The 21,702-nt window shown below is 39.5% G+C and overlaps 1 protein-coding gene across 1 annotated transcript in view; it reads right to left on the bottom strand.

Moving 5' to 3' along the window:
• LOC149460091 (uncharacterized) overlaps positions 1-21,702 on the bottom strand; it is a 370,510-nt gene that overhangs the window by 135,052 nt on the left and 213,756 nt on the right. The window contains 3 exon segments of the mRNA XM_089680163.1: positions 8,032-8,283; positions 11,614-11,865; positions 13,011-13,262. Of these exon segments, the coding sequence (XP_089536289.1) occupies positions 8,032-8,283; positions 11,614-11,865; positions 13,011-13,262 (756 nt within the window).

Raw genomic sequence — 21,702 nt, 5'->3', positions numbered from 1 at the left:
AAGCATGCAGACGAAGTCACATACCTTCCCTGGGCGCCACACAGTTGTCGGACTTCAATATCATTTGGTCAGTATGGTCAATTTTGGAGAACAAGCTTTGGGCTCGTTTTCCACCTCCGCAATCTCTGCGAGAACTATCCACTATCCAAGACCTATATTTGTCAATTCCCAGTAGAACTGATGCCAGCTTGGATGCCAAAGGCAGTCCAACACCATATTAGGTATTGATTTTCTTCTTTTACCTGGTGTTTCCATAATTTTGTCCAACTACTTGTAAGTACTACAGGTTGGGTAAAAATATAAACTACAGTTGTTTTTGTTATGGTTATCGAGCAAAGGTAGAGATGACTCTAGCAGCAAAATGTTTTCAGTGTTCTAGTATGGTACGTATCAATATCTCTCACTTATCAAGCTGCTTAACCTCTATGCCAATGTGGGGGGGCATTTCTAAATGTCCCCCTGTATTCATTGCCTGTGCGTGCTTCCTGTGCGTGCTGTGTCCGGTGAACACAGATCAATGTACGGGATCAGTGATTGGCCAGTTAGTGATCATATGAACAGTAGTAAACAAGATGTCACTTCCTGACATCATTTTTTACTACTTGTGAATTCTGTGAATGATCACAGAGGTCACATGGTACAAAGCTATCCACAACAGCCTTGTACCATGTGACAAACTGTGACCAGTTACAGCTCTCACAGTATTTCTCAATGGCTGCAGGAATGCAGCAATAGAGAAGGAGAAATGATTACTTTTACAGCCTTTATGGATATAAAAGCAATCAGTGTAAAAAAAAAAAAAATCTTCATCACCCCCCACAAGTAGTACAGTGTCACTATTGTGACACTGTACTGCTAGGGTGACTGTATGTAAAAAATAAATACATACATAAATAATAATAATTTTAAAAAAATTAAATACAAATGTAAAAAAAATTTTTGAAAAATTATATATTTAATTTATAAACTGATTTAGGGTTTTTTTTTACCAAAAAGATAGCTGAATACATTTTGGCCAAGATTTAAGATGATTTGACCAAGAAAGATGATTTATTTGCAAAATGTTATAAGAAAAACACTTTTTTTCACAAATTTTGGTCTTTTTCATTTCTATAGCAAAAAAATTAAAATCCCAGTGGTGAATAAATATCAACAAAAGAAAGTTTTATCTGTCTCAAAAAAATGCTAAAAATTTTATTTGGGTACAGTGTTGCATGGCCGCACAATTGTCATTCAAAGTGCGACAGCGCTGAAAGCTGTAAATTGGCCTGGACTGGAAGGGGCTGAAAGTGTCTGGACTTGAAGCGGTTAACCTCCCTAGCAGTCTGATTATATCCATATTTTTGTGCTCAAAGCGGTACATTTTTTTGCATGGAAATATGTATTTTTTTTATTGTAGGCCTGTCATTTTTAGGAAAAACTCACTGAAATCTGTCCGAACAAGAGTCTAGTAAGCATCCCGGGTATGTTAAAACTTGAAACACGAAATCATAAATTATAATATAATAAATAATCATAAAAAATAATAATATAATAATAAATTTAATTCAATAATATAATCAAACCAAAAACACTGAAATTTGAAATAGAGCGCCAAGTTCACACATAGCTGAGCAAAGTTGCAAAATCGTTTTCAGTGTCTGATGACGAATTTCCTCATGAATCATTATCACTCAATTCTGCAAGTAGTTCTAATTTACTATTGCTGTTCTCTAGCTGGTCTAAAACTGATTTTGACCTAAAGGGACACTTTTTGGACGCCAGGCACGTTACTCAGTTTCCAGGCAGAAAGAACAGTAAAAATGCAGGCAGGGCACAGGACAAAGCACTCGGGACAAAATGTATGTGAAATGGTTTGATACAGTAATGTTTTACTATGTGATTTTAGTGTATTTAGTGAATGTCACTTTTTGTCATTTTCAAATTTCCCGCCATTCCGTCCCCGTACGTCCTGACATCGCAGGGAACGGAACCCAGAAGACAGATGCTGGCCGGAGGACATTACAGGGGACACTGCAGGAGGGACATCGCGGGAGCGCAGGACAAGGTAAGAGAAAAACAGATCCCGGAGCAGCGCCGCATGGTAAGCCCGAGTGTAGCTCAGGGTTACCGCTTGTACTAAAACTTTACCCTGAGCTACACTCGGGAATACCGCCAGGTAGGTTAAAGTGATGTTACCACTTGACCTCTGGAAGTTTTTACCACCCTTCATGACCAGGGCATTTTTTTGCCATTAAGAACTGTGCTACTTATATATATTGGTCTAACTGGCAATTGCTTGGTCATACAACACTATACCCAAATTTATATAATTTTTTCTTTTGGTGGTATTTAATCACTACTGGGCTTTATTTCAGTTTTTTGCTACATAATTTAAAACAATACCAAAATGAAAAAAACACTTTGTTTCTGTCATAAAATTTTGCTAACAAATAATTTTTCTTCATAAATTTGGACCAAAATGTAATCTGTTACATTTCTTTGGTAAAAATAACCCAAATTAGTACATATTATTTAGTCTGTGTGGAAGTTATAGAGTCTACAAACTATATATATATATATATATATATATATATATATTTGAAAATTGATCAATTCTGATGTACTGAGAGCCTCTTTAATTTCTTGAGGCTCTAAAATGCCAGGACAATACACATATCCCCCAAAGGACCCCTTTTGGAAAGTAGACAGTCCAAATTATTTAGTAAGAGGCATGGCAAGTAAGATGCAAGTTTTTTAAAGTTGTAATTTCTTGTCACAATCTTTTGCGGAAAATTAAGAAATTAAATAAAATTTGTTTTTTTCACATTATTTTTTTTTACATACTCTGAACATTATCAACAAGAGCAGAGGCCAGGAAGGTATGCTAATTTCCAGGTATCAGGCTTTCTACTCTATAAGAAGTTGAAGGTGGGGAGGGCGCATGCGCACAGCCTGAGAAGATGGCCACCTAATTCTCCAGCTCTGTGCCGCCGTAACCTAGCCCTCAGCATATTGGGCTCTCCTACCCCTCCACCAAAGCTCCACGCTGTAGGCAGTACTCCCTGGACACCTGGGCAACATCGGAAGACGCATTGCACCCCAAAAAACAAGCCAAAACACCAGGCACAACAGATGGCCTCTCCACTCCTGAGAACAGAACTGAGAACTCCGGAGAGGATAGCCTGCAACAGTTTCCCTCTGTACTGACCAGCCCTCCTGAGCAAAACCCTGAAGCTCTGCTCCACAAGTTTCGCTCTAGTGCAGGAGGAGATCACAACTGCATCACGCAAACTTTTCTCTGATTTGGTAAGAGGCCTTAAAGAGCTGGGACATCATGCACATCAATTAGAGCAACACATGGACTTAGCGACTACTGTGTTGGAGGGCCAAGAACAGGAGGTGGAAGATTTACATGCTGAATTAGACACCTTAAAGGATAAACCGGAAGATGCAGATAACATGGCTCGCAGTGATAATCTCTGTATCCACGTTTTCCTGAAGTGATTACTGATCTGCGAGGTAAGGCTGCGGGCTATTTTCACGAACTTGCTTCTGAGATCCCTTTGGTGCATTTAGAATTTGATCGTATTCATAGAGCCTTGGCTCCTAAATCTACAGAGGGCAATCCAAGGGACATTATTATTAAATGTCATTATTACCGCACTAAGGAACATCTCTTACAGGCGGCTTGGGACTGACAGGTGCTTGATTTCCAGGGCAACTCCCTCCAGATACTTGCAAATTTGTCTCCAGTCACAATAGCAAAAGTCGCAGCTTGAAGCCCTACCTACAAATTCTACAATCCAATGGTATTAAATACCATTGGGTATTCCCATTTAAGCACTCATTCTCCTATCAAGGCCACCAGTTCCAAGCATCCTCTCCAGTGGACTTGCGTCGCCACTTCCAAAAATTAAAGCTTGAACTGCCCCCCCTACTGGCTGAAGTGGCTCCCATTACAACCCGCTTGAGAGGTTCACAATCATCATGCAAATTGCCTCCTTCGTCCCAAAGCAGCTAACAAGTTCTTCGGTCTCTACAAACTCAACGTTTTCAGGAAGTCTCTTCGGGATGACCTTACGAATCCTGATGGTTCCATCCATTACTCTCGTCTGCAATTGCCATTGATACTATGAAGCCTTTCTGTCACACTTCTGGTTTGTAAGTAGCAGGACGGAACAACTTGGTGACTTCCACCCTAAGGACGAGACCGTTTTGTCATTCTGACCTCATTTTCTCACTGATTTTTGGTTGTGATAGGCATGGGTCCTCTGTCATGGGTCCGTCGCTAGTTAATGAGACAGACTTATGAACAGATCACTGTCTATGGGTCCTCTAGGACCCTAATCTTTGTGCTTCTCAGCTGCTATGGAACCCACATCCTGATATACCAATTGAAAGCTATTTGTTGGTGGAGTTATCTAGCCCTTATTATATGTTTCACTATTTCACAATTTCAGTTTAGCCGAGTGGTCTGGTGGGCCACTGCACCCCCTATGAGCTGGCATATGGTCGGAAATGCCGCCCTGAACACCACCCAGCCTTTATGTGGGCCTAACCCCCCACAGCTCAATGCAATTATACATGTACTATACCTTTTAAGCCAAATATATATTGGTCTTACAGTAAACTAAAGTTCTTTGCACCTCCTTTTTTTCTCTCTGTCGCTGAATTGGCTATCCCTAAATGTCCAGAGAATGAATTTCCTCCAAAAGAGGGTGAAGGCATTTAAGTATCTTAGGTCACGCCATGTGGATATCGCTTGCTTACAGGAAACCCATTTCTCCACAACACCCAGCCCAAAATATTTTGATGCTGTTATCCTCAGGTCAAGCCACAGGCCCTACCAAGCAGAGGGGGGGTCCTTGTTGCCTTCCATAAAAAGACCCCATTTATCTGCATGAAACGTATTGCTGACCCAAATGGCAGGTACCTCTTACTACAAGGTACGATCCATGATGTGGATATTACAATCCTGCCCTATTACGCTCCCAATATTACTCCAGGGCCCTTCCTGCCCATGTTTGCTCCCTTCTGGCAACCCATCAACGTGGTACTATTAAGGTTAGCGGGAGATTCGAGCTTGGTGTTTAATCCTAGTCTTGATAAGTACCCCTTGGATGGTTTTTACCCATCTGCCGACGCTAGAACTTTCTCTCATGCATTACGGATTCATGATTTGGTAGACCTCTGGCGCGAGTTCCACCCTGGGGGCAGGGACTACACCCACAACTCTCACCCACATCATTCCCACTCTAGAATTGATCATGCCTTTGTGTTCTGTAAGCATCTCCCCATGATATGCTCAATATCTATTCTTACAGTACCCTGGTTGACCATGACCCTATTTTAGTGGTTTGTCGTCCTAGTCTTTGTAAACCTCCATATTCCCCCTGGATTATGAATGACTCCTAGCTGTCACTGAAAGAAATTCAGACAGACCTCCTGCATAAATCTAGGGAATATTTTCAGCTCAACTCTGGAGCTGTCTCCTCTTCCTGACGCTATGGGAAGCCTACAAAGCAGTCCTCCGGGGCCATATTATACAGATAGCATCAAAACGTAAAAGAGAACGACAACACAAACAGAACCAACTTGAAACTCAATTGGCACACCTAACTTCACAGTTTAAGCAATCACCAACTCCCTCTAATCGTAAATTGCTGGATCAGGACCAGACTGAACTAGTTCTCTCTTGCGGATGGAATAGAGAATTCTTTGCGTTGGACCTGTCAAAAGTGTTATATCAAGGCATATAAACTGGATTCTATACTAGCTTGCAGATTACGTTCTTTCAAACAATCCCAAACCAATTTATTTGTGTACTAGTCATACCATCCTTAGCAGTAACCCCTTTCCCTTTTAGGGTCTTCATGTTAATCCTGCCAAATCTGAAGCTGATGTCAGTAACTCTCTCCCCACCACTATTAGCAGCTCTAAAACATTTGTTTACTTTTCAATGGCTCCCAGCGCTGCCATATTTGGGGGTTAGGCTCAGCCCATCCTACGACAGACTTTACCAAACTAATTTACCTTCATTATTTAAAGAATTGACAGATATGTTATCTTCACGGCCCCATTACCCGTTATCGTGGTTTGGCACAATTACCGCGACTCATATGACTTATCTTCCTAAATTATTATATTCCGTGTCTTACCAGTCCCTGTACCCCTGCATATATTAACCGCTAGCCTACAGGGCACTTATACCCCCATCCTGCCCAGGCCAATTTCCAGCTTTCAGCGCTATCGCACTTTGAATGAAAATTGCGCGGTCATACAACATTGTACCCATATGAAATTTTATCATTTTCTTGTGACAGATAGAGCTTTATTTTGGTGGTATTTAGTCACCTCTGGGTTTTTTATTTTTTTTTTAAACAAACCAAAAACCACTGAAAATTTAAAAAAAAAAAAACGTTTTTTCTTAGTTTTTGTTATAAAATTTTGTAAATAAGTGATTTTTCTCCTTCACTGATATACGCTAATGAGGCTGCAGTGGTGGGCACTGATAGGCTGCACTGATAGGTGGCACTGATGTGGAGGCACTGGTAGGTGGCACTGATGGGCATTGACAGGCATCACTGATGGGCACTGAAAGGCAGCACTGATACATGGCACTGATATATGGCACTGATATATGGCACTGATAGGCAAAACTGACTGGCACTGATAGGTGGCACTGACTGGCACTGATAGGCGGCACTGACTGACACTGTTAGGTGGCACTGACGGGCACTGATAGGCGGCACTGACTGGCACTGATAGGCGGCACTGACTGGCACTGATTGGCAGCACTAATAGGTGGCACTGATTGGCATTGATAGGTAGCACTGACTGGCACTGATGGGTGACACTGAAAGGCAGCTCAGATGGGCACTGATATGTGGCATTGATGTGCACTGGTAGGCACTGATATGTGGCATTGATGTGGCACTGATGGGCACTGGCACGAGACACTGATAAGCACTGGCACAAGGCACTGATGGACACTGACAGGTGGCACTGCTTGGGCTACACTGATCATCAAGGCACACTGATCATCAGTGCCCTGATGATCAGTGTACATGTCCCCTCCGAGGAATGCCGATTACTGGCTCTCCTCTCCTCTCAAGCTATCAGCGTAACAGCTGGGTTGTCAACAAACTGGCACCATGGCCCACATTTGGTAGACCTGTCCCAAGGTATGCAGACTCTGGGTCAAGGTCTATGCCCTTCTTCGCACTATGTTTCATAAAAATGTTAAACGCAACCCCTATGAGGCTCTTTTATTTAAACCATTAGAAGGTCTATTCCGCCCCGAGCAACAACTGGCATCACATTTATTCATAGCCACCAAATTGATAATTGCGAAAGCATGGAAGACCCCCCTTCTCAGTTTTGAAGCAGTCAAAATTCGGTTGAACTTTATAATGGTTAATGAGAAGTTGACAGCCATACTGTTGGACGCACATGCAAAGTTCCTCCAGGTTTGGCAACCCTGGTTTAACATAGCCCAGCCATCTAGATTTGACAATGCCCTTCTGTCGACCTTCAACTGTGATCCCCCGGGACCCCCTCCTTTTTTTTCCTCCTCTCCCTTCTGCTTTACTCTTTCATTCTGCAATTGCACTGAACATGATTTTTTTCTGTGTTTTGAACCTGAAGTGTTTTGTATGTTTGCTGGACCCAAGGGATTGGTGTGTTCACACTTCTCCCATGGGGTTATGCATTATGATTTATATGCGTTTTTCAGGTTTACCTACTTAACCTGATGAATCATAGGCCTTCACATGCTAATCAATACTGCATTTTGTTATGTATCTTATTATTCAATTACATATTGTAATCACACTTCCTGTTTGCCTGTTTGTTTGTACCTCAGTGCATTTATTATGCTTTCTGTTAATTGGAGGAATTGTATTTTTATTTCCTCTTTACCCATAATTTCTGTCTTTGGATTTTTCTGATGACTTGATACTACCAATAAACTCCATTGTAATAGAAGTTGAAGGCACGGTTCTATTAAACGTTGATATGTGTGTGACCTGAATAAAGTTTGATACTCACTTGTATAGTTAGCTATTACTGAGCTGTTGCCGTGAATATTATCAACAAAGGCAGAGACAAGGAAGGTGTAATAATTTCCAGGTGTCAGGCCATCAATAATGTCAGAAGTTGTAGTTACATTCCTATTGAAAGTTGGCTCTCCCAGGATCTGAATGAAATAAAAACTGGCATTTCCCTTTGGTTTGTCCCAGCTCAGAGATATAGAAGTGGTGGTGATATTCTCTGTGTTCAGGTTCTTCACAATTTCAGGTACTGCAAAGTAGACAGAAAATTGACTGTTATTGGAAAAAAAACATTTCCAAGGATGTGTCTGACTAAATTATAATTACCACAAACATTAGGAGGAATGTATGCCATTTTATCCATGTATACTAAGCACTGTGGGCACAGAACTACATTTAGATAACAAAATAACATTATTAAAACTCAAGGATATATTCATAAAATAAATGTTGGAATAGTATTGCCTCCTCTAGCTCCAAATGTTTCAGTTTAGTTCATTCAGCTTTGGACACTCATTTTTTTTTTAGATATAAGTACTACAGGTGGGTAAAAATATCAACTACAATTTTTTTGTTACGGTTATGAATCAAAGTTAGAGATGACTCTAGCAACAAAATGTTTTCAGTGTTCTAGTATGGCATTTATAAATATCTCTGATTTATCAAGCTGCTTAAAGTGATATTAACCACTTGACCTCTGGAAGGTTTTACTCCCTTCATGACCGGGGCATTTTTGTGCTACTTTAACTGGCAATTGCTCAGTCATGCAATTCTGTACACAAATGAAATTTATATAATTTTTGTAAACACAAATAGTACTTTCTTTTGGTGGTATTTAACTGTTTCCCGACAGCGCTATAGCCGAAAGATTGCTACAGCGCGGTTGTCTAGTTCTGGGAGGACATCCATGGACGTCCTCCCAGAACACGCCCCCTGCACGCCTCCAGCGGGGCTCACACGGCGCTGTCGGTGATCGCTGTGTCTTACGGATACAGCTGATCACGTGATAAGTTAAAAGGCCATTCACAGCAGCCTTTTACCACTTGATCAGCTGTGTCCAATGACACAGCAGATCACAGTGTAAATACAGTTGCCGGTTATGGGCTGCACTTTCCTAACGCTGTCAAAGTGTGAGGAAAGTACTGCCGATAACCGGCAAATTTGACAGGGGAGGTCTGCACCAATAATCAGGGCACTGATTATCAGTGTCCTGATTATCAGTGCCACCCAACACTGCCCAGTAGTGTCACCTATCAGTGTCCAGCAGTGCCACCCATCAGTGCCCAGCAGTGTCGCCCAATGCCCAGCAATGTCGACCATCAGTGCCACCCATCAGTGCTGCCCATCAGTGCAACCCAGCAGTGTCGCCCGTCAGTGCCCAGCAGTGCTGCCTGTCAGTGCCCAGCAGTGCCGCCCGTCAGTGCCGTGTGCCCGTGCCTCCAGTCGGTGCTATCAGTCAGTGCTGCCCATCTGTACCACCTATCAGTGCCCATCATTGCTGAATATCAGTGCATCATCAGTGCCTCCTTATCAATGCCCACCAGTGCTGCCTCATCAGCGCCACCTCATCAGTGCTACCTATCAGTGCCGCCTCATCAGTGCTCATCAGTGAAGGAGAAAAATTACCTGTTTGCAAAATTTTATAATAGAAACAAAGAAAACTTTTTTTTTTTTTTGCTCTTTTTTCATTTATAGTGCAAAAAATAGAAACCCCAGTGGCGATGAAATACCACCAAAAGAAAGTTCTATGTGTGTGAAAAAAATGGTAAAATGTTCATATGGGTACAATGTTGCAGGAAGGGGGTAGAAGTGCCTAGTAGGCGAGTGGTTAATCACCACTGGGTTTTTTTGCTACATAATTGAAAAAAATACCAAAATTTGGGGGGAAAAAATATGTTATTCTGAGTTTCTGCTATAACATGTTGCTAAAAATATTCTGTCTTCATAAATTGAAGTCAAAATGTAGCCTGCTACAATTCTTTGGAAAAAAATAACCCAAATCAGAATATATTATTTAGTTTATGTGAAAGTTATAGAGTCTACAAGTTATAGTATATGCAGTATACAAGGAAATTGATCAATCCTGATGTACTGACTGCCTCTCTAATTTTTTGAGGCTCTAAAATACCAGGACAGTACAAAAAAAAAACACAAAAGACCCCTTCTGGAGAGTAGGCAGTCCAGGCTCTGTTCTAGGGCCCCTTCTCTTCTCCATCTACCCCTCCTCCCTTGGCCACCTGATACACTCTCATGGCTTCAACTACCTCCTCTATGCCGACGACACTCAAATCTATCTCTCGACACCTCGCCTCACCCCCTCAGTCTCCGCCCAAATCACTAGCCTACTGAACAACAGATTGGATGTTGCTCCACTTCCTTAAACTGAACCTCTCCAAAACCGAGCTCCTAGTTTTCCCCCCGGCCCGTGCAACACCCACCCCAACTGACTTCTCTATCATGTCCAACAATGCCACCATCAGGCCCACCCCGCAAGCCAGAGTACTAGGTGTCATTCTTGACTCCAATCTATCCTTCCAGCCCCAAGTCCAATCGCTAACAAACTCATGCAGACTCCACCTCTGCAACATCGCCAAAATATGCCCATTCCTAACCCCAGAAACCACTAAACAACTCATCCACTCCCTCATCATATCACGACTCGATTACTGCAACTCCCTCCTCACTGGCCTCCCTCACCACAGGCTATCCCCGCTTCAGTCGATCCTGAATACGGCAGCCAGACTCATCCACCTTACCAACCGCTCCATTTCCGCCACCCCCCTCTGCCAATCCCTCCACTGGCTTCCGATTGCCCAACGGATCAAATTCAAAATGCTAACACTGACGTACAAAGCTGTCCATAATACTGCCCCAAACTACATCACCGACCTGATATCCAAATACCACCCAAAACGCACTCTCCGCTCCTCACAAGACCTCCTTCTCTCTAGTTCCCTGGTCTCCTCCTCCCATGCCCGCCACCAGGACTTCTCCAGGGCATCACCCATCCTCTGGAACTCCCTACCCCAATCCATCAGACTATCACCTACTCTCCTCTCCTTTAGGCGCACCCTGAAAACCCACCTCTTCAAGGAAGCCTACCCCACCCCCTGCTAATTGCTGATCTCCTCCACTCTTCCTACCACTCCATCCCCCACAGCTTTTCCTCCCGTACCACTATCCCCTCCCTCCTAGGTTGTAAGCTCCAAGGAGCAGGGCCCTCGAACCCCTCGTGTATTGTATTGTATTGTTATTGTACTGTCTCTTGTATTGTCTCCCATTGTAATGTACAGTGCTAAGCAAACTATTGGCACTATATAAATACTGTATAATAATGATAATAAGTGGCATGGCAAGTTTTTTAAAGTTGTAAATTCTTGTTACAATCTCTTGGGGAAAATGAAAAATTTGTATTAAATTTGTTTTTTTCACAATTTTTTTTACATACTGTCAACATTGTCAACAAGAGCAGAGCGTATTCTAATTTCCAGATATCAGGCCTTATACTCTATAAGAAGCTGAAGGCACAGTTCTACTAAAAAGTTAAATATGTGTGGCCTGCATAACATTTGATACTCACTTGTATAGTTAGCTATTACTGAGCTGTTGCCGTGGATATTATCAACAAAGGCAGAGACAAGGAAGGTGTAATAATTTCCAGGTGTCAGTCCATCAATAATGTCAGAAGTTGTAGTTGCATTCCTATTGAAAGTTGGCTCTCCCAGGATCTGAATGAAATAAAAACTGGCATTTCCATCTGGTTTGTCCCAGCTTAGAGATATAGAAGTGGTGGTGATATTCTCTGTGTTCAGGTTCTTCACAATTTCAGGTGCTACAAAGAAGACAGAAAATTGAATGTTATTGGAAAAAAAACATTTCCAAGGATGTGTCAGACTAAATTATAATTACCACAAACATTAGGAGGAATGTATGCCATTTTATCCATGTATACTAAGCACTGTGGGCACAAAACTGCATTTAGATAACATTATTAAAACTCAAGGAATTGTACATAAAATGAATGTTGGAATAGCATTGCTACCTCTAGCTCCAAATGTGTCAGTTTAGTTCATTCAGATTTGGGCACTGATTTTTGTTGTAGATATAAGTATTACAGTTTGGGTAAAAATATAAATTACAATTTTTTTGTTGAAGTTATGAATCAAAGTTAGAGATGACTTTAGTAACAAAATATTTTCAGTGTTCTAGTATGGCATTTATAAATATCTCTGATTTATCAAACTGTCTAAAGTGATATTAACCTCTTGACCTCTGGAAGGTTTTACCCCCTTTATGACCAGGGCATTTTTTTGCTATTCAGCACTGTGCTACTTCAACTGACAACTGCTTGGTCATGCAACACTGTACCCAAATTAAATTTATATCTTTTTTTCAACACAAATAGAGCTTTCTGTTGGTGGTATTTAATCACTGAGTTTTTTTTTTTGCTACATAATTGAAAAAAATACCAACATTTTTGAACAAAAATATGTTTTTCTGAGTTTCTGCTACAAAATTTTGCTAACAAATAATCTATCTCTATAAATTTAGGCTAAAATGTAATCTGCTACATTTATTTGGTAACAATAACCCAAATAAGTATATATTATTTAGTCTGTGTAAAAGTTACAGAGTCTACAATCTATAGTATATATATTTGAAATTGATCAGTCCTGATGTACAGACGGCCTCTTTAATTTCTTGAGGCTCTAAAATGCCAGAACAGTACAAATACCCCTAAAAGGATCCCTTCTGTAAAGTAGGCAGTTCAAGTTATTTAGTAAGAGGCAAATGAAACAATTAAATACATTTTTTTTTTAATTTTTCTTTTACATATTGTCAACATTATAGACAGTAGCAGAGACGAGGAGGATGTACTAATTTCCAGGTATCAGGCATTCTACTGTATAAGAAGTTGAAGGCACAGTTCTTCGAAACGTTGATATGTGTGTGGCCTGCATAAAGTTTGATACTCACTTGTATAGTTAGCTATTACTGAGCTGTTGCCGTGGATATTATCAACAAAGGCAGAGACAAGGAAGGTGTAATAATTTCCAGGTGTCAGGCCTTCAATAATGTCAGAAGTTGTAGTTATATTCCTATTGAAAGTTGGCTCTCCCAGGATCTGAATGAAATAAAAACTGGCATTTCCATTTGGTTTGTCCCAGCTCAGAGATATAGAAGTGGTGGTGATATTCTCTGTGTTCAGGTTCTTCACAATTTCAGGTGCTACAAAGTAGACAGAAAATTTAATGATATTGCAGAAAAACCCATATCCAAGAATGTGACTGACTAAATGATAATTACCACAAACATTAGGAGGAATGTATGCCATTTTATCCATGTATACTAAGCACTGTGGGCACAAAACTGCATTTAGATAACATTATTAAAACTCATGGAATTGTACATAAAATGAATGTTGGAATAGCATTGCCACCTCTAGCTCCAAATGTGTCAATTTAGTTCATTCAGATTTGGGCAATGATTTTTGTTGTAGATATAAGTACTACAGGTTGGGTAAAACATAAACTACACATTTTTTTTACGGTTATTGAGCAAAGTTAGAGATGAATCTAGAAACAAAATGTTTTCAGTGTTCTAGTATGGTACATATCAATATCTCTGGCTTAACAAGCTGCTTAAAGTTATGTTAGCCACTTGACCTCTGGAAAGTTTTACCCCTGTCATGACCAGGGCAGTTTTTGCCATTCAGCAATTCAGATTTTTTTTTCTTTTTTTACATGCTTTCATCGGAGTAGTTTAGTGTCACCATAGTGACAATTTTATCTTATTTTATTTTGTAATATTCCACAGGTATATTAACATACATTCAACTATTTACAAATTTCACTTTATAAATATATTAGGGTTACTTATATGATTACTGGGTCCACAACAAAATGGCTACTAGTATTTCTAATTTTATCATTATTATTCCTAATTGTTTTGACCATTTATGCATTTTTTAATAAAGGTTATATCCCCTTCATTTTAATTATTTTAGGTAGTGTTGATATATATATAATTAAAAAAATTAATTTAAATTGATTATTTTTTGGGTATTTGCAGTCCCACAGCTCCGCAACAAAATGGTAGCCGTGATTAGCATCATTTTTATACATTCATGATTGTCATTATTTTCTTTTGCCAGTCATCCTCGTCCCCCTTTTTGCATTGACCAATATGGTTTTTAAATATCTTCAATAACACACTCTCTTTTTATATAATGTTTATTCTATACAATTCCACAACAAAATGGCGGACATAATTAATATTACTTTATATTATCGATGCACTTTATACACATATTTTAATGATTTTATATTAGAATTTCAATTATTTGGGCCACATTCTGTGGTTTGTAATTCATTATTATTTTTGTTTTTTTTCCATATTATTCACTCGATATTATCACTGAGCTAACATAGACCATGGTCCCTGCAGTGATGCGGCTGAACAGCCGGTCTCCTTCAAAATGGCTGAGGGGGGTGTATCAGCGCATTTACTGCTGAAAGTCCTTGGTAATCTTGGTATGGGGTAATGGTGGTATCTATGATTGTAATATGAAGAGTGTGGGGGTCCGTGTAGCACTGAGGGCAAAGCTTTCAAATAGGCTGTAGCAGACTCTGTGGATGAGAGAAGGAGAGAAGCACCTCTAAGTGCAATATGTCTCTTTATTGAAGTAGATATGTGTAGGAACACTCACATAGGTAAGGTAATAGTAAGCATAAAAACCAGGGTGAAGAGCCGTCATCTGCTGTGGTGTCGAGCGGTCATCTTGTCACTGTATGTGTGTGTATGTGTGTACAGGTACACATGTGTGTGTATATGTACACATATATAATATGAATTTTTTAATTTATTTCTATTTCTATTTTTTATGTTTATTATTATTACAAATATGGTTGTCACCATCACCATACTAATTTGTTCATTATTATTCATTATTATCCTTCATTATTATCCTGCATACTACGATACTATTATTATGAAGCCCCTCTAGGACCATAATCACATCTCGCCTGTTGCAACTACGCTGTTATACCACTGTATGTATCATCTGCTTACCACTGTTACCTAGTTTAATGTGCCAATGTTGCAAGGTGACCCTATATCCCACACTATTTTTTATTTTAATTATAAATTTTAATATACATTTTTATATAATTTTTTTTTTTCACCCATCACCAATTTTTAATTTAAAACTTTTTATAAAGTTTTATAATTAATTATATGTTTTATGATTTTTTTATTCTTTAATTTTCATTTTGCATCCTTATTTTATTTCTACCGACGTAATTTTCCACATTCCTAATTTTCCATTTTTTCATTTGTTCATTTTTTGTTATTATTTTTTATATATTTTTTTCAACCTTTTTCATTCTCATACATTTTTACATTACATTCTTTTCTCTTTTGTATTCCCTTTTAAATTTTCTTTTTCATTCTGACATTTCTGTTACACCCGTTTTTTTTCCACCTTTTTACCTTGTGACAGTGACAAATTACTTCTTTCTTTGATGTGCTCTCTGCATTGGTTAATTGTTTAAGTGTTTAATTGTTAATTGGCCCCTTGCTCCTCATAAATTCATCTTTGCACCTCCACCTCCCCCTGCTTGAAACGCATTGCAGTGCACCCTGGGTATCTGACGTCATCACGGCCACGTCGCCACTGCGTTCCACCTGGCTCTGAGGGAGGACGTGCACGCCGGCCAGACACTCCGCTGTTCCCCTCTAGCTACCACGCTGCTCCAGCGGCAAGATGACCGCTCCACACCGCAGCAGATGACGGCTCTTCACCCTGCTACAGCCTATTTGGAAGCTTTGATCTCAGTGCTACACGGACCCCCACGCTCTTCATATTACAATCATAGCTACCACCATTACCCCATACCAAGATTACCAAGGACTTTCAGCAGTAATTGCGCTGATACACGCCCCTCATCTTTTCTTACTTGCTTGTGCTCATGTAGCAGTACCAGCGGCATCCACTCCTGAGTCCTCTATATATATCTGTATATACAGATATATATCAATTTTCTTCATTTTCATGATATACTTTTCATCCATTTATTTATTTAAAAAAAATTTTATACATACTTTTTTCCTCTACCATTGTGTTCATCTGCTATTCCACCACTCATCATCAACTAACCACCTTCTCATTGTGATTTGTCCACTTTGCACCTCCATTTTTGTTTTTTTATTAATTTATTAATAATTTTTCACCATATAATTTTTTTTTTGTCCATCCAATTCACCTTTTGCTTCCACTTCCTATTTTTCACTCACTCATTATCACATAATTTTTATTATAGAATAATTTTTATTACAGAATATTTTTCATTTTTCATTTTATTTATTATAGAATATTTTTCATTTTAATTCATTTTTTTCATTTTATTTTTATATTCTTTTTTATATTCTAATTAATAATTTTTATTTTCATCCATTCATTTTTTCAGAATCATGATTGCTTTTTTCATCTTAAATTAGCGCCATTGCACCCCATCACCGTCAATTATTTATTTATTTTTTATTTTTTTTAATTTTTTTCCCTTCCTTTCCATATACACCATTGAACATTCCCCCACATTCTTAATATAATTTATTTAATTCATTACTTTCATCATGGAGCTGCTCCACGATATTGAGGCAATCAGATATGACACCCTAGAGGATTTCTTTGCCCTCTTTCCATCAGACTTATTTTCTGATCTTCCCACACTACCAAAAAAGACACACCACCTCTTTGGTGGTAAATTCCAAAAATTAGAAAGACTTATTTCCATCGCCAACCACCAATGGTGGGACAAATTCTTCCTCAACCAATATCTCACATATAAGATTACCCCTAGAGGCCTCAGAAATTTAAAGTCCTGCCCTTTTTTAGATTCTGCAAACCACAAAAATTGGCAGAATCTTTCAGAATTTTGCACCACCAAGTGGATTGAGGTCATCATCTCCCAAAGAGAGACCAGATTCCAACAACACACACATCATATCCAAATCATGTTACAAGAATTCCTTGACAGTGGATACAAATTACCCACACAGTGGCTAAAAACCCTCAAAAAGAACACCAAACATCAAGAGAACGTTATAGTTTTCAACAAAATCGCCAAATTTAAAAGAGATCTAGATGACTACAATCACAACAAAGTTTTCACATGGAAGACACACACCATTCCTGCCCTCATGGATCTAGTCCTCCCCTCCGCATCCAGAACATCACAACACCACACCAAGCCATGGGACCCTATCCTTCCTCTCATTCCAACACGGTCCATTAGACCCAAAAGGCCCAATCCTACACATCACACTAACCGCTCCAACAACACAAGCTTACATACCAAATATACACCCAATCCTCGCCCCAATACCATAACACCTTCTAACAACACTTTCACAAACCACCCCCACAACCATACAAATATATCTCACACCATCATCACCTCAGCACCCAACTCTGGAGACACCACACCCAATGGCATCCAGATCCCTATCACCATTACCCACACAAACACCACCCAACCCATACCCCTATCCACCCATAACAATAATGACATCACTTTTGGCATTACTACTCCCATAAACCATCACCAAAACCCCAATCACAATCCCACCCACCCTCCTCCCACAAACACCTCACCATCTTTTTTAGTTCCAAATCCCCCCCACGGAAAAAGAAAACACACAGAGGCTGTAGGGAGGGGACGAAACAAACACTGCATCTCACACCAAACACAAACATCGCAAACTGTAAAAATCTTCAACCTATCCAACCACCAACTATCAGAAACTGAAATTTCTCTGCTTAATCGCAGTCTAAACTGCCCCCACTTCCTCACCGAACCTGTTCACACTATTCAAAGATTTGAATAAATTTATACGCAATCTCACCCTAAAAAGATTCATTCACATCCCATCCAAAAAAACCCAGCCCACAGATGCCTCACTTGATATTGTAGACATTAACCTCCCAACCCCATCTGATTCAGACGTTTCAGACATACTAGAACAATTATTCGCTGAATCTCACCCTGATGGTTGTTCACCTTTAGATTTTACACCCACTCAACTTTCTTCACAACTCATCAATCCCCCACCCATCGCCCACACCACGCTTAGACCCAAATCACTATTCAATCCCACACATTCCAAGGGTCCCTACTTAGAAAGCTTCTATAGAGTGGTATACTCAGAATTCATCAAACTATGCAACCCCAGCCACCATCAATCCTCTTCCAATCTACCTAAATCTGTAAAAGAATCTATCACTACTTTGTCAAACAACAAAAACATAATTATCAAACCGGCCGACAAAGGTGGCGGCATTGTACTTCTTAACACCACTGACTATATAGGTGAAGCCAACAGACTCCTCTCAGACACGTCCACTTACTCCAAATTAACTAAAGACCCGCTACCTGAATTTAAACAAGAAGCCCTACTACTAACGAACACAGCCTTACTTGATGGTGTCATCACCAAAAAGGAAGCCTCCTTTCTATCCAAGGGCTTCTACAACTCCCCGTACTTTTACTTTCTCCCCAAAGTGCACAAAAAATAATCCACCAGGGAGACCAATTGTAGCGGCCACAGAGAGTATCACCAGTGGTTTCTCCCAATACATTGACCACTTCCTACAACCCCTGGCACAGGCCCAACATTCATACATTAGTGACAGTGGACACTTGCTAGAATTACTAAAAGCATACTCCTGGGAACCCAATTATTGTTGGCTCTCGCTGGATGTCTGCTCCCTATACACCTCTATACCACACAATGTAGGCATTACTGCCATTCAGCACTATCTATCCTTAGATCCATCACTCAATCCCAGGCAATCATCCTTCATAGTAGACGCTACTACATTTTGCCCCAAACACAACTATTTTACATTCAACCACAACTTTTACCTACAAGCTCAAGGCACAACCATGGGAGCCAACTTTGCACCCTCATATGCCAACCTGACTATGAGCTTCTGGGAGGACCAACACATATGGCGCAATAACCCATTTGCCCCACACATCATCTTTTACAGCCGCTACATAGATGAATTCATCATCATTTGGGATGGCCCTATGACACACATAGACCAGTTTGTAACTCAGTGCAACTCCAATCCCTTTGGTCCATCCTTCACCTCCACTCACCATAAACACACTCTTGTATTTCTTGATCTCGAACTATATCACAACAATCTCCAAATACAAACAAAGAATCACTTCAAACCCGTATCTGGCAACTCATACCTCCAGTTCAACAGTTGTCATCATCCTAATTGAATCCGAAATATACCTAAAGGACAATTCTGTCGTCTCAGACAAAACTGCACCACAGACTCAGATTACAACCTCCAGAGCGACATTCTAATCAAGAAATTCCAGGACAAAGGCTACACACAAGCTGGTAGATGATGCGGGCAGACCCCAAACTCACAACAGTACAGAGCCTCCCAACCAGGTCAGATTTATAACCAAATTCCATAACAACTTTCACAAAATGGAGTCCATCATTAACAGACATTGGCCGATACTACTACAGGACCCTCATTTAATAGACATTTTAGACAAAAAACCCAAATACACTTAACGTAGAGCCACCAATCTTAAAAACAGGATTGCCCCTAGCAAATACAACCCACCCACCAACACATCCAACACACTGTTCCTCGTACCCATTGTCGGCATGTACAGATGCAACAAAGCTCTATGTAAAACGTGTCAATTTGTTAAACATGGCCAACAAACCTTCACCACAAAAGGAAAAACCTACACATTTAAAGAATTTTATAACTGCTCCACCGACCATGTGATCTATTGTTTATCCTGTCCCTGTGGCCTCCTATATGTTGGGCGCACCATCAGACCCCTCCGGGCCAGATTTGGCGAGCACAGATGTCTCATTGAAGATGGTAAAGACAAACACAGTGTCCCCCGCCATTTTCTGGATTACCACCATAAATCCACTGACGGCCTACAAGTCTGGATTCTAGAATCTATCCCCAACAATCTTTCAGAGTCTGCACGCTTCATCAAACTCTGTTCACAAGATATTGGATATTTATATTAGACACATTGTTCCCAGGTGGACTCAACGAGGAATTAGACATTAACACTATAATATAAACACCACATATTTCCAACCCATAGTCAATCACCATTTTTATTCCTGGACCTACACTGATTCTTTTTTTTTTCTATGATTTAAAATTTATATATATAAAATATATATATATATATATATATATATATATATATATATATTTTTTTTTTTACATCATTTTTATTTCTATTGATTTTCCTTTTTTTTTTCATTAATATTGATTTTTAGACATTCTCCTCTTATTTCCAATTATTATTCATGTATGTGTGTGTATATGTACACATATATAATATGAATTTTTTAATTTATTTCTGTTTCTATTTTTTATTTTTATTATTATTATCAATATGGTTGTCACCATCACCATACTAATTTGTTCATTATTATTCATTATTATCCTTCATACTTCGATACTATTATTATGAAGCCCCTCTAGGACCATAATCACATCTCGCCTGTTGCAACTACGCTGTTATACCACTGTATGTATCATCTGTTTACCATTGTTACCTAGTTTGATGTGCCACTGTTGCAAGGTGAACCTATATCCCACACTATATTTAATTTTAATTATAAATTTTAATATGAATTTTTATATAATTTTTTTTCATCCATCACCAATTTTTAATTTTTTATAAATTTTTATACATTTTTATAATTAATTATATTTTTTATAATTTTTTAATTCTTTAATTTTCATTTTGCATCCTTATTTTATTTCTACAGACATAATTTTCCACATTCCTAATTTTCCATTTTTTCATTTGTTCATTTTTTGTTATTATTATTATTTTTGATATATTTTTTTCAACCTTTTTCATTCTTATACATTTTTACATTACATTCTTTTCTCTTTTGTATTCCCTTTTATATTTTCTTTTCCATTCTGACATTTCTGTTACACCCGTTTTTTTTCCACCTTTTTACCTTGTGACAGTGGCAAATTACTTCTTTCTTTGATGTGCTCTCTCCATTGGTTAATTGTTTAAGTGTTTAATTGTTAATTGGCCCCTTGCTCCTCATAAATTCATCTTTGCACCTCCACCTCCCCCTGCTTGAAAAAGGAGTGCACTTCCGCCTTCCACGGCCAGCGCATGCTCAAACGCGTCGCAGTGCACCCTGGGTATATGATGTCATCATGGCCACGCCGCCGCTGCATTCCAGCGTGCGTTCCACCTGGCTCTGAGGGAGGACGTGCACGCCGGTCAGACACTCCGCTGTTCCCCTCCAGCTACCACGCTGCTCCAGCAGCAAGATGACCGCTGCACACCGCAGCAGATGACGGCTTTTCACCCTGGATACCACCCTACTGTTTGACCACAATTTTTTTGCTTACTATTACCTTACCTATGTGAATCTTCCTACACATATCTACTTCAATAAAGAGACATATTGCACTTAGAGGCGCTTCTCTCCTTCTCTCCTCCTTCAAAATGGCGCCCTATGTTGCACAGTGGGAAAAGGATTTGGGCTGTCCATTGGATACAGCTGAATGGTCGGAGATTTGGCAAGCTACCAAGTCTTCTTCGCCTAATGTTGTTGCGATGGAAGC

Source organism: Staurois parvus, unplaced genomic scaffold (genome assembly GCF_062004578.1).
Source record: "Staurois parvus isolate SC_StPar_1 unplaced genomic scaffold, SC_StPar_1.0 ptg000235l, whole genome shotgun sequence".
NCBI classification, from domain to species: domain Eukaryota; kingdom Metazoa; phylum Chordata; class Amphibia; order Anura; family Ranidae; genus Staurois; species Staurois parvus.
This window is presented reverse-complemented; position numbering and strand designations above follow the sequence as displayed.